Below are 15,626 nucleotides of genomic sequence, written 5' to 3'. Positions count from 1 at the left end.
ATATATACATATATACGACAGGCTTCTTTCAGTTTCCGTCTACCAAATCCACTCAGAAGGCATTAGTCGGCTGGGGGCTATAGCAGAAGACACTTGCCCAAGATGCCACGCAGTGGGACTGAACCCGGAACCATGTGGGTGGTTAGCAAGCTACTACCACAAAGCCACTCCTGATATATAATATATATATATATATATATATATATATATATATATATATATATATATATATATATTATATATATATGTGGTGTGTGTGTGTGTGTGTGTGTGTGTATAATACATATATATATATATATATATATATAATATATATATATGCATATATATATGTGTATATATGTATGTTGTACATATATATATATATATATATATATATATATATATGTATGTATATGTATATATACATATGTGCACACACAAATGTATCAAAATTCCTCCCGAAGCATAGGCTCGTGAGGTATTTTCCCGGAGTCTCCAGATTAGATATTCCACGATAGGCCACGACACCAGTCCCTCGGAGATATACCAAATTCGCTCAGCTAAATGAACTGGAACAAAGTGAGGTGACGGGTTTTTCACAAGAATACAACGGTCTAGAAAAACGAAGCCACACTCTTATGAGCATGAGCGTAAGAATGTAACCACCAAGACACACACACACACACATCTATATATACTTCAATTTTTTATTTGTTTCAATCATTGAACTGCGGCCATGTGCTGGGACACCGCCCTTGAAGGATGAAGTCGGACAAATTGACACATACACGTATTTTTTTCAATCTCGGTCTTATTCTATCGTTTACTCTGCTGAACCGCTAAGTTATAGGCACGTGTACAAACCAACGCCGATTGTCAAGCAGTCGTAGTAGAGACATACAGACAAACTCAAAGGAACGCAATCACGCACATACATGCATGCATACATACATGCATATATGCATACATACATACATACATACATACATACATACATACATACATACATACATGCATATACATATATACATGCATACATACATATACATAGATGCATACATACATACATACATGCATACATATGTATACATACGCGCATGCATACACACAGACACACACACATACGTATATACATACTCAAACACATACATATATACAACACACATCATCCATCCATCCATCCATCCATCCATCCATACACACATACATACACACATACATGCGCACACACATACATACATGTATACATGCACACATATATATATATACATATACACACATACATACATACATACATACATACATACACACACATTCATACATACACACATTCATTCATACATGCATATATACTCACACATTCATACATACACTCATACATACATATATACATATACACGCATATTCATACACATACATACATACAACACACATCCATTCATCCATCCATTAATACATCCATCCAACCATACATACATACATAAATACATACATACTTCAATACATACATACATGCATACATACATACAACATACATACATACATACATACATACATGTACGATGAGTTTCTTCACAGTGTGCATTTAGCGAATTCAGTTACAAGGTACCGTACAATTCGACTGAGTTCGAAACCCATTGGTTGCACAGCAAGTATCTTAACCACACAGCTATATGTGTATGAACGTGGGAGCGTCTGTGTGTGTGTGACAGTGTGTGCGTACGCGCATGTGTGTATGTGTGAGTGAAGGTGTGTGCTCGTGCCTGTATGTGTATTTATGTATGAGCATGCGTGTGCTTTAGACAGTAGAATTTTGGATAATGATGTGGTTGTGTGGTAAGAAGCTTGCCTCCCAACCACGTGATTCCGGGTTCACTCCCACTGCAGGTAACCTTGGGTTAGTTTCTTGTTCTATGGCATCGGGCCGACCAAAGCCATGTGAGTGGGTTTGGTCGACGAAAACTGGAAAGAAGTCCTAGTATATGTGTGTGTGTTTGTGTTTGTTGTGTGTGTGTGTGTGTGTGTGTGTGTGTGTGTGTGTGTGTGTGTGCGTGAGCTTGTATGTCTCTTTGAGTCTGCGTTTGTCCCCCACCCACCGCATGACAACTGTTATTGGTGTGTTTACATCCCCGTAAGACTTAACGGTTCGGTAAAAGTGAAGGATAGAATAAGTACAAGGCTTTAAAAAAATTTTGAAGTACTGGGGTCGATTCGTTCGACTTAACGGTTCGGTAAAAGTGAGGGATAGAATAAGTACAAGGCTTTAAAAAAATTTTTAAGTACTGGGGTTGATTCGTTCGACTAAAAACCTCTCCAGTACAGTGCTCTAACATGGCCGCAGTCGAATAACCGAAACAAGTATAAAAGATAATAGATCACACACATTATAACGGTACATATATATATCTTGGTTCCTGCACGAATCCTCCCTAGATTATTGGATCTTACTGTAGCATTTGAATCATAACAAGATTTGTGTATCAACAACGTAAACAGTCAGTAAATAAATATATATTTGTATTTTACGTGTTTAACAGAATTCAGAGCTTTATATAGCAGTTCAATACAATTAACTACCACATTATAAGATAATAGCCGGCTCGTAAGATTTCTTTTATTCTTCAAGGTTTTAATATAAACTCTGATATCGAGCGGTTTATTTCATGATGGTAATATTAATTTTATATCAAATGGAGTTATGCTTAACTCGTGTTACAAATTGATTAATGGAGTGAGTGTATTGTATCCTATGTTTGGGATGTGATGTATTAAATAATAATTGGTTTTTCTCTGTACTCTTAAATTGATAGATGTTCTGCATTATAAGCATGAGATAGAATTTCTACATATATGTATATATATATCCATTTGTCTGTGTGTGTGTGTGCAAGCGTTTATATCTTATCATCTATAACTTCCATTGCCTTGGTTTGGGCTTTTCCACTTCTTCGAACATTGCTTAAGTAAATATTCTAGTTCGGTTCAGCGGTTGTATAGCGGATTGTGATTACTTGAATTCGAATATTGAACATGTTTAAGAAAGTTAAAATACCTTGAAATAACTGTTTCTACGGTAAGACCATATTTCCAAATTAGAATTACGATTGACTAAATAAATACGTGTAATATATTTCATGGATTGAGGATGGTGAGCTGGCAGAACTGTTAGCACGCCGGGTGAAATGCTTAGCAGTATTTCGTCTGCAGCTACGTTCTGATTTCAAATTCCGCCGAGGTCGACTTTGCCTTTCATCCTTTCGAAGTCTATAAATTAAGTACCAGTTAAGCACTGGGTCGATATAATCGACTTAATCCGTTTGTCTGTCCTTGTTTGTCCTCTCTATGTTTAGCTCCTTGTGGGTAGTAAAGAAATAGGTATTTCGTCTGTCGTTACATTCTGAGTTTAAATTCCGCCGAGGTTGACTTTACTTTTCGGGGTCGATTAAATAAGTACCAGATACGTACTGGGGTCAACGTAACCGACTTAAGCCCTTTGTCTGTCCTTGTTTGTCCCTTCTTTGTTTAGCCCCCGGTGGGCAATAAAGAAATATATTTTATGGATTCTACAAATAAATTCTCGTATTAATGATATTCCCAACAGAGTTTTATTTAAATCGTCATTCTTTTATCCAATAACTGCAGTTATTCGTACGTACGTATATACATAGACAAATACAGGTATATCAAATACCATGTAATATAAATTCTTGACTTACTGGAAATTATCTCTAGACAAGGCGCAGATGTGGTAAGAACTAGCTTCCAAACCTCGTGGTTCCGGGTTCAGTCCAACTGCGTAGCACCTTGGACAAGTTTTTCCGACTGTATCTTCGGGATGACTAAAGCTTCGTGAATGGGTTTGGTAGATGGAAACTGAAAGAAGCCCATCGTGTGTGTGTTTGTGTGTATATATATATATATATATATATATATATATATATATATGCATATATACGACGGGCTTCTTTCAGTTTCCGACTACCAAATCCACTCGCAAGGCTTTGGTCGGCTCGAGGCTATAGTATAAGACACTTGCCTAAGGTGCCACGCAGTGGGACTGAACCCGGCACCATGTGGTTCGTAAGCAAGCTACTTGCCACATAGCCACTCCTACACCTATCAATATATATATAATTATGTATGCATGCGTGTATGTGTATATGCATGCATGTACAAATATATATGAGGGAAGATTATGCACGGACAACAGATAAAACACATAGGAAAAGTTACAAATACGGTAACCATATTCTTTTAAACCATCAAAAGAACCACTCATTCACTCCAAACGAATAAGGAAGTTTTCACCATGTATTAAGTACTTAATCTCTTGTTCCTACCATCAAAGACACACACACAAATACATACACAAACTCATACAGAGACAGGTCTAAAACAGATGGTCAGTTAGACTTGACTGAATTTTTCCAGAAACATTTCACAAGGCGCCAGAGAACTAAGTGAGCCAACGAAGTCGCTCAAATTTCATTCAGTTCAGCGAATCATCTATGAGATGCGAGCGTCGCAGAGCATGAGAAAAAATTCACTGGTCTGAATATATTCACATTCCTAATGTCCTTTATGGCTATTTAGAGACTTTTAAAAAAATAGATAAATAAAAGAGGCAGTTTCACTATTCTCCTCCATTGCAATTCTATTTTATTTTCTGGTCTTGTGCCTAAATACGAAATTAATTATCTCCCACTGAGTTAAGAGAGCAATAGACACTTTAACATCCGGCCACTTTCTATTAAGATACACAGATAAACGCAATGAAATAAAAACAAACAGAAAATAGTAAGTTAGTTAAAGCGTACATCCGGGCTCTAGTGGGTAATTTATTAAGTTGACAGTTTTCGCTTAACTCTTAGGAAACGGCTGGTTTCCTTTATTTGCTCGGTGACGTGGTAACGGCATGCATGTAAAATGGAAACTTCACTTCGGAAACTTCTTTTTTCTATTTTTTCGTTCCTTTTCGCCATGCCAACATTGATTATCTCACCTTCTCTCTTTCTTTCAATTTCTCTTCTTTGTTTTTTTTTTGTTTCTTATGTACGTATGTGTATACACACACACACACACACACACACACACACACAACACACACACACACGTATGTATGTATTAAGCTACCACGGAGGTAAATGCCAGATTGTTGTTTGGTGCTGTAAAACTCACCTCATGGGAAGCTTAGTCTTGCGGGACTAACTACCTAGAATACGGAAAAACGGAAAATCCACTAAGAATATATATATGTGTGTGTGCGTATGTGTGTGTGTGTGGTGTGTGTGTGTGTGTGTGCGTATGCGTGTGTATGTGTGTGTTTTAGGCGTTGAGTAGAAATATCTGGGAATGCAGTAAAATAATTTGGAGAACGGAAGAATCTGAAGTCAAGCACCCTTGACACGTGGGTGCCCTTTTAGAGGAAAGGTCTCGGAGAAAACTGTCTCCTATAAAATTTTGCTTTCGTTTTCTTTTCTAATAAGACATTTCCCAGACGTTGATCTTTGACACAATTCAAGCCATCATTCGATTTTTGGCTAGGACCTGCTATGATACTATGTCTCAAATTGGTGTTTACCATATCCAATATAAATTTGAAAACATTAATGATTAAGTTATTACATTTTGTATGTGTATTATAATTGCGAGCATTTATTGTTTGCCAAGGGAATAGCATGAGGTGTCGGGTAACAGTGTATAGATATTAGTACAACCGACATAGGAGAAACGACCCAAAGAATAGAAATGTACACTGGTGTGATTATAGAGAAAAGAAACCAATCTCATTGTTCCAACTAGTAATGTTGTTAACATGTGGTCGGTAACAATATCGGAGTAGAAAACTTTTTCAAGCTTTCGTGGGATCCGACACTCCAACAAGTTGCTGAATCCATTTACATACAAGCAGACAGGTCCACTTCCAAAAGAAAAAAAAAGACAACATACCGACTCAGTTACTACCACACCTCGTCAGATAATACAATGACTCAAATGAGGAAAACAATATATAATATTGCAATATAGAAATGATATAAATTAATGCTATGCATACACACATACATATACACATATACATGCATACATACATATGCACTTATACATACACAAAGGCTCATACATATATTTCCATATGGTAGTGGTGGATCTTTATTGTTCGACGAAGAGGTTTCAGTTTTATGATCAACTGAATTATCTGCTCCTGAACTAACGTGCAAGTGGCCGTGTATTCCAGAGACACATAACCATAATGTAGTTCTCAAGCAGAATCAGTGTGGCATAGTATGTCACAAGGCTGTATCTTTTGAAGTAGTTGTGCGCGCACATTCATACGTACATACATATATACTCACTCATAAGAAACAAACTAATTGAAAGATAGAAGGAAGGTGAGATAATCAATATTGGCATGGCGAAAAGGAACGTAAAATAGAAAAAAGAGGTTTCCGAAGTGAAGATTCCATTTTACAAGCATGCCATTACCCCGTCACGGAGCAAATAAAGGAAACCATCCGTTTCCTTGAGAGTTAAGCGAAAACTGTCAACTTAATAAACTACCCACTAGCGTCCGATGTGTATGTATGGGAACTTAACTTCAGCTCTGTGAGCACGTGTTGACAACGTTCAACGAAGCAGAAATGGGCATCTTGCATTCCCACCAGCTGTTCCATGGAGGATTTTCGCATGCTTCCAATATTCTGTTTTTAAACACAATACGCCCATAAAAGTGATTATGTTCGAACGTATAGGTGCGTAACTTCGGTTTTCGTGATGCACTTATATTCTATATGATAAACAGATGGCTGTTTTATGTATGTATGTATGTATGTATGTATGAGTGGAGGCGCGTGGCTTGGTGGTTAGGGTGTCAGCATCATGATCGCGAGATTGTGGTTTCGATTCCTGGACCGGGCGACACGTTGTGTTCCTGAGCAAAACACTTAATTTCACGTTGCTCCAGTCCACCCAGCTGGCAAAAATGAGTAACGCTGCGATGGACTGGCGTCCCGTCCAGCTGGGGAACACATACGCCATAGAAACCGGGAAACCGGGCCCATGAATCTGGCTAGGCTTTAAAAGGGCGAGAAAGAAAGAACGTTTGTATGTATGTATGTATGTATGTGTTTATGTATGTATTCATGTATGTATATGCATTGTGCTTTTCTTTCATAAGCAGTATGAAACATGAACACATACATACATACATAATTACACACACACGCGCACACACACATATTGGGTTCATATATATATATGAAAATGTTCATTTATTGGCTACACACTTTCTATGGCTCTTCTTCAATAACCATTTCCTAGATTAACATGTGTTATAATGCAATGACAAATAAGTCATATAAAGATGACAGGTAAAAACATGTGTTGGTGACAAATATGACATACAGCAGTAACAGGTACATACAAAAAAAAAAACCTTCATAATAAATGATTTAGATCCTCACCAGAATTTAACAGAAGAAACAAACATAAAACTAATCAAAATATATGAAATGAATGATTAAAACATGCACAATGACAATGGAGTTGTGAAAGATTTTGATATAAATTGGCCCGTCATTCAGTCTATTAGAAAAACATGGTTAGAAGTCACGTGACATACTCGTCGTTATCTACTCCAATCGTATATTTCATCATCTTTTTTTTTTTCAGTCATTGGACTGTAGCCCTGCTAGGGCACCGGTTTGAATGTTTTAGTTGAACAAATCGACCCCAGTAGACATTATTATTATTATCATCATCATCATCATCATCATTATTATTATTATTATTATTATTATTATTGTTGTTGTTGTTGTTGTTGTTGTTGTTGTCGTTGTTGTTGTTGTTGTTGTTGTTGTTGTTATTATTATTATTCAAATTCCGCCAAGGTCGACTTTGCCGTTCATCCTTCGGGGTCGAAATAAGTACAAGTTAAAGCACTAGGATCGATGTAATTGATATCGTCTCCCCAAATTTCAGGCCTTGTGATTATAGTAGAAAAGATAATTATTATCATCATCATCATCATCATCATCATCATCATCATCATCATCATCACCACCATCCTCATCATCATCACCACCATCATCATCATCATCATCATCACCATCATCATCATCATCATCATCATCATCATCATCATCATCATCACCACCATCATCATCATCATCATCATCACCATCATCATCATCATCATCACCACCATCATCATCATCATCATCATCATCATCATCATCGAAAAGGATTGACATAGCGCTTCACAAAGGTAAACAATCAAGACGAAGAGCGCGATTCGATTGTGATAGATATTTTATTGAGTGCATGATATTTCAACAGTACGTCTGTCTTTGTCAAGTTCAAAATAAGAAGTGATAAAAATTCAAATTATAGAAATTATAGAAATTTAAATCAAAAAGTATGAACGAGAACAACCAGCGTTCACACGTTGATGGAATGACATCATCAGTCTTTAAGTTTTAATTTTATAAAAGTCGAAAAGAAAAAAGACAGAAAAAAGAAGACAGAAAAAAAACAGAAAAAAAAAGGAAAGAAAAAAGAGAAAAAGAAGAATATTTAATGAAACAGTTTTGTATAAATTTGATGATATTCGCCTGTCATTTTATTCATTCCTCCAGGGTGTGATGTTAATAGCCCGCAAACATAGTTCACATGCTTTCTGAGAATATTCACTTTCAAGTCTTTTTCAAAATTGCAGCCGCTTGAAACGAAATGTTCAGCAACTTCTGTCGAACTACTGTTATTGTGCCTGACCTCGAATCTTTGCCCATTAAACTTTTTGTTTAATTGTTCTGTTGTACAACCAACATTATTCAAGTTGCGTTTCGTGGATTCTGCCGCGTACACCAAATGGGAATCTCTACATGTCCCACATTCTATATAAATCATAACATTTCTGTTATGATACCTGGTGGTGGAATTCACTTGACTATTGTTGTTGCACAATGAACAGAGCTTACCTCTCTTGCGACTGTTTTTCAATGTACAGCGTGCAGAAACTCCAATGTTCGTTTTCTTTGAGTCAGATGTAGAGGTCAATAATTATCTCCTATTCTTATTACGTCTAAAGGCCACAATAAGCGGCTGAGGAAATATCTGTTTGAAAAGAGGATATTTTTTCGCCACATGCTGGTAACTTTCATGCAACATTTTTGAAATGCCAGCGAAATTTCGGTGCCAGTTAATCACTAAAGGAATTCTGTCATCTATTGTGTTTGTTAAAATTATGTGTGAAGGTTTGACTATCTTTGCTAATTTTAGCTATTTCCTTTGCTGTTTCCTTTAATCGGGATTCACTGTAACCGCGATTGACATAATGACGTACAAAAGCATTTGCATGTTATTAGTAATCCCCTATGTCAGTACAAATCCGTTTTATCCTCAAAAATTGGGATTTCGGATTTGACCGAATAATATGATGTGGATGATTGGAGCGGCGGTGGAGATAAATGTGGGATGACGTGGACTTGCAAAATAACTCTGTCACTATTCTTCCTCCAGAAAACTTGACTTTTGTGTCCAAAAATTCAACGCTAGATTTTGAAACGCTAGACGTCAATGTTATGCTGGAGTTAAAGCCATAGTTTTTAGCATAACAGTCACAGAAATGCAAGAAGTCCATTAAACTATCCTGTGATCCTTCCCAGAGAAAAAATACGTCATCAATGAACCGTAACCAGAGTATTGGTTCATGACCATGAAGAGACTTGAATGTCTTCAGTAACTGTGTCCCGAATTTGATCATGAAGACATTAGCGCAATTAACTGCCATGAGGCGCAACTCTTCGTCTGGTGGTAAAATCTTTGTCTAAACTTCATTGCGTTACTTTCTAACACAAACCTCAATAATCTACAGAGAAAATTTGATGGAATACTTTTGTTTGACCGCTTTTCGAAGGCATCCATGCATGCTTCTACCCCTTCATTGTGGTCAATATTGAAATATAAGGAATAAACATCCGCGGTTACCAAAAACAGTTCTCGACACAGTCTCAGTTCTTAAAAACGTTCAAAAGTATCCCGAATATAGGAACTTGATCTTTTCTAAAATTTTCGTTGCGTCTTACAACCTTTTCAATAGTTGTTGGCACTAAAAGAGAATGACTCTCCCCAGACATAACAGAATATGCTTCAACACACTAATTCACATAGAGAATCTTGCAAACTAAATCCAAAAACGAATTATATATATCTTTTACTTGATTCAGTCATTTGACTGTGGCCATGCTGGTGCACCGCCTTTAGTCGAGCAAATCGACCCCAGGACTTATTCTTTGTAAGCCTAGTACTTATTCTATCGGTAAATATATATATATATATATATATATATATATATATATATATATATATATAATATATATATATATATATATGCGTGTGTCTCTGAGTGCTATGTGAGTGAATATATATTTAAAATCGTACTTATACATAAATAAGTATTGACGAATAAATAAATATATATACAAAAATGCATAGATACATAGATACTTACATACTTATGTACATACATACATACATACATAATCTCACTGGCGCCTAATTTGCTACTGCTGTCATTGTTTCGTTCATCTGTTTCACTGTCATCCCAATTGTCTCTGTTATCATTGACGTTGCTAAAATGACAAACACATGTATGTACATTTAGATTCTATTGTTTCGTTATTTCTTCACGCTATTGTTGTTGATATCCGTGTAAGTGATGTTGCTGTCTGTGTTAAATAATTGCTTTTCTATGAGTAATTATTCTCATTAATTGAATAAATCGCATTTTTCTTTTTCTGCTCTTCGGAAGGGGAAGGAAGAAGATTATTACCACAACAATTATGGCAAAAGAAATATATATATATATATATATACATATATGTATGTATATATATATATATATATATATATATATATATATATATATTATATATATATATATAATATATATATATATATATATATATATATATATATATATGTCCCTCATCCAATTAACAACCAAAGAAATGCTTGTTGAAGTGTATTGCCAATTCAACGATAGAAATATAACAAGAAACAAAATTATTTCCTTTAAATCTTTTAATCCGTCGCTTGCCCTTTAGTTTTTAACGAAGTCCACTCAGATGAAAGCATTGAAACCCTATCTTTGGTTTATTGGATGATTAGTTTCCTTGAAGAGGGTCATAAATATTATCCTTTCTCCTCTGACTTAAACCAGCGATTTGCAAACTAAAAGAAAAAAAAAAAAGAAACAGGCCACAGCCACCCAATCTCGTTAAGGCGGCGATCTGGCAAAATCGGTACTGCGCCGAGTAAAATGCTTAGCAGCATTTCTTTCGTCTTTAAATTCTGGTTTTAAGTGCCGCCGAGGTCGACTTTGTTTGTCATCTTTTCGGGATCGGTAAAATAAGTACCAGTTGAGCGTTGGGACCGATGAAATTGACTACTCCCATTCCCCAAATTTCAGGCTTGGTACCTATATTAAAAAGAATTATTAAAATTCCCCATTTATTAATGCTAACACAAAATAAAGCTCGTTTCCTTACAATTGTACTTTCTTCACCATGGTTTACCAACCACATGGCTCCGGGTTCAGTCCCACTGCGTGGCACCTTGAGCAAGTGTCTTCTACTATAGCCTTGGGCCGATCAAAGCATTGTGAGTGGATTTGGTAGACGGAAACTGGAAGAAGCCCATCGTACTTATGTATATATATATATGTGTGTGTGTGTGTGTGTGTATGTTTGTGTGTCCGTGTTTGTCTCCCCAACATCGCTTGACAACCGATACTGGTGTGTTCACGCCTCCGTAACTTAGCGGTTCGGCGATAGAATAATTATTAGGCTTACAAAGAATAGTCATGGGGTCATTTGCTCGACTAAAGGCGGTGCTCCAGCATGGCCGCAGTCAAATGACCGAAACAAGTAAAAGAATAAAAGAGTAAAAGAGTAAATGAATATCTAAAACTAACTTCCTATTTCGGTTATGTGCTTGGTTTGCAAGATTGTTGATGTGAACTCGTATCTTGAAACATATTTTGTTGTATCGTGAAAGAGTCATTACGCCAATAGTAGGCACACATACTGGCTCAATTTCATGCCTTGATTATTCGTCAGTTAGCTATTTTACAAATTTATCAATTGTTTAATTTATCATTAAATAGTTAATCAATCAATCAGTTATGCTTATCAATTACCTTTCGTCGCCATTCGCAATATCTTCAATGATTGATTGATTAACCAAATGCTTGCTCAAAAAACCGATTTAATAGTTGATTAAAATGTTTAGTTGACGAATAATAAAGAAGCGAAATCGAACCAGTGTGTATGCTTACTATTGCCATAATGAACCTCTCGAGGTACAGCAGTATTATAATTTTATTGTTATGTGTTTATGTGTTTTATAATTTTATTGTTATTTTATTGTTATGTATAATTTTTATTCTTACAGTACACAAACTTTCTTGTCGGCAAACTTAAAAAATTACTTCTGGTACGTGTTGCAGACGGGCTTTTTTGTTCACTGGATATTGTCTTAAGCTTCCCTTACGGTACATACAATAGAACACAACTCTGGGATTGTTTTGTGAACGTACATGTCATGAAGACTTGTATGTCCCTGGTAGCCCCCCACCCTACTATGTATCATCGAATGTTACATCGATACTGACCACCAGCCTGTACCGCGCTACGAAAACAACCACTAACCAGAGGTTGACTACTTAACTGATGTACTTGATGGAGACTTTCGTGTTTCTCCGGCTTAAATATAGTGGGATCAAATTTTGGGAAGGTGTGCCTTGTTTTTCTGGGCTTGTACTTTCTCCAAAGATTCAGTTTTCGATGAAAAAACTTATATAGTGCAACACGCTTTCCCTCTTATAATGTAAGGGTTTTCACTAGCAGTTAATCACCTAGTTGCACCACAAAATCGGAACCTATTACCATCAATCAATTGTTCCTATTTTCGACTTCTTTTCGCTCATTTATTAGTTCTGTCAATTTTCGTTTGTTTTGCGAAGAAGCGTGAACTTCGTGTCGCGGTGAGAGGAGAAGAGCTCCTCCTCATACATTTTGCTTCTCTTATTTTGTGCTGTATCTTCAGTTATTTTTTCTTTCTTCTTTCTTTCTGCTGAAAGGAATAGAGAAGGGAAATTATGCAACTTCAGATGCAGTGAAAAGCATAAAATTTTTGAGTGATATATGGAGTAAGCAGATAGTTCGCAACAAGAAAGCAGAGTGGATAAAGCAAATAGAAAGAGACAAGAAAGGTAGAGAGACAAAACAAAACTAGGATTATCTGAGCCCTACTCATGAAACAGATCAGGGAACTAACTGAAAGGTACTTGGCTCAGGTGGGGTACGAGGTTTTTTGATTAAGAGTATAATGATTGAACGAGACATGCAAGCAGGGACTTTGGACGATTACTTAAAACAAGGACTTAAGAAATAGATGTTACTAACTGTCACCCAATCACTTGTCTCCCAATACTCTCAAATGTATCCAGAATAATTCTTTCGAGAGAGAGATTTATGACTACCTGGAAGAAAATGGCTTTCTACCTACAGAACAACAAGGCCGCGGAAAGCAATTTAGAAGTAACAAAGGCCAACTTCTGCCAGATATGCAGAAGATACAAAATGAGATAATTTGGACAGACTATGGCGCGAATCGACTAAAAGAAGGCTTTTGGCATGGTTCCCACTCGTAGATCGTCAAATAAATATCTAGACTGCTTTAAAATTAATCAAAACACAAAGAATGTGATTGAAAGTGGTGTTAAATTCTGGAATAATGAGTTAACTTCTAGAATATCCTGGGAAATAGTTGAAATAAAACATGGTGTCAGGTGGTAACAGATGATAGAAGCAACAAAGGTTTTCGCCGTTTCTTCCCTCTCTTTCAGAGATAGCTTTCTCTGTGTTCAATTTTGGGTGCGACTATTTATTGTTTCGCACCAAATCAGTCTTCGAGCAATTTAACCGAGCCGTACGTACAGCGTACTACGACGCTTGTTGAATGGCATGGATCTGCCTCTCTAAGTGCCGAGCTGCTAGCCAACCGTCTTTTCCTGGTTGACTCTTATTCCTTTAGCTCGGTGTTGATCAACTCAGATGATCAGTCTGCTTTTCCTGTAACATATAATGATAAATTCTACAAATATGTCTTGGAAGTGGGTGAATTGGCAAAACTTGCCTATTTCAATGACATTGGCGTTGGCGCTGTTTCTTGCCGAGTGGATAACTCTGCAACACAGCACAGATTGTACATAATGACTTTAGATTGCTTATTTCTATACGGACGGCTGGGAATGGGCACAGTGATGTTGAATCATGTTTTAAAAATCTGTGAAGAAGATGGAAACTTTGATAATGTTTTCTTACATGTCCAACTGAACAATGTTGGAGCAATAAAGTTTTATGAAAAATTTGGATTAGAAATAGTTGAAGAAAAGAAGAATTACTACAAAAGGATTGAACCAGCAGATGCATACGTTCTACAAAAAACTTTTACAAAAACCAAACAGCAACAATCTTTACGCCGCGTTGAAAAATAATTTTTCAGAATTTGAAAGAAAAACTAAAATGTCTTTGTGTCTAACTCTGTGGCATTAAAGTCATCTGCATTTGTTGAGACAGATCTTCAGCATCTTAGTCCGTGTGATATGATCTTCCATGTTTTTGTAGTTGGTTCTTGTGTCAGCATGTACGGACGGTACGAAAGGGGACAGACCCTAACGGACCGAACGCATGAAAATGATGATGATGAATAATGATGGTGGTGGTGGTGGTGGTGAGAATGATGAAGACGATGACGACGACGACAATGTCGATGATGGTGATGTTTAATAAATAAATAAATATTTAAAGGAAAAGAAAACAAAGTAAAACTAAAAACGTAAAAGGTTGTAAATTAAAGGAATTAAAAAAAAAAAGAAAATTGGCAAAAAAAAATTATAAAATAAATAACGAAGCAATAAAAAACAAAAAAGAAACGAAGGAAAGATAAAAAAAAAAGAGCAAAGCAGAACACTAACAATGAATAATCTGTAAGTACCGGAAGGGATTTAGACATGAACGGAAGGGGAAGTGAAGACTGAGCAAGTTGGTTGTAAGGTTGCTGAATGACGGTGGGAGAGAGAGAGAGACCGATGTGTGTGTGTATGTGTGTGTGTGTTGTTTGTGTGTTTGCGACTAAGAGAGGTAAAGGGTGAAAATGGCAAGAAGAGAGAGAGAGAGAGAGAGAGAGAAAGAAATAGGAGGGCTAGGAAGGATAAAAGTGAGAGAGATGGAAGAGGGTTAATGGAAATGTGCGTGCGTGCATGTGTATGAAAAGTGGTAAAAAGACTAAAAAAAAATTTATAAAAACAAAAAAAATTATACATACAAACATGCATGCATGCATCCATCCATCCATCCATCCATCCATACATACATACATACATACATACATACATACATACATACATACATACATACATACATACATACATACATACATACATACATATATACATACATACATACATACATACATACATACATACATATATACATACATACATACATATATACATACATACATACATACATACATACATACATACATACATATATACATACATACATACATACATACATACA

The 15,626-nt window shown here is 36.2% G+C and overlaps 1 protein-coding gene across 1 annotated transcript; it reads left to right on the top strand.

The window, feature by feature from the left end:
- Nucleotides 1-10,626: 10,626 nt before the first annotated feature.
- On the top strand, nt 10,627-14,539 carry LOC115231409 (N-alpha-acetyltransferase 50-like). Its single transcript, XM_036500072.1, has 3 exons — nt 10,627-10,689; nt 12,433-12,474; nt 13,949-14,539. Exons 1-3 carry the CDS (start codon nt 10,627-10,629, stop codon nt 14,537-14,539), a joined length of 696 nt encoding a protein of 231 aa, XP_036355965.1.
- Nucleotides 14,540-15,626: the final 1,087 nt, after the last annotated feature.

Source organism: Octopus sinensis, unplaced genomic scaffold (assembly GCF_006345805.1).
Source record: "Octopus sinensis unplaced genomic scaffold, ASM634580v1 Contig18453, whole genome shotgun sequence".
Taxonomy (NCBI): domain Eukaryota; kingdom Metazoa; phylum Mollusca; class Cephalopoda; order Octopoda; family Octopodidae; genus Octopus; species Octopus sinensis.
This window is presented reverse-complemented; position numbering and strand designations above follow the sequence as displayed.

Coding starts and splice junctions, on each gene's coding strand:
- LOC115231409 (XM_036500072.1), top strand. CDS start 10,627: ATGTATGTACATTTAGATTCTATTGTTTCGTTATTTCTTCACGCTATT. Junction 10,690..12,432: donor CTATTGTTGTTGATATCCGT/GTAAGTGATGTT, acceptor TTATTCTTACAG/TACACAAACTTTCTTGTCGG. Junction 12,475..13,948: donor AACTTAAAAAATTACTTCTG/GTACGTGTTGCA, acceptor GCACCAAATCAG/TCTTCGAGCAATTTAACCGA.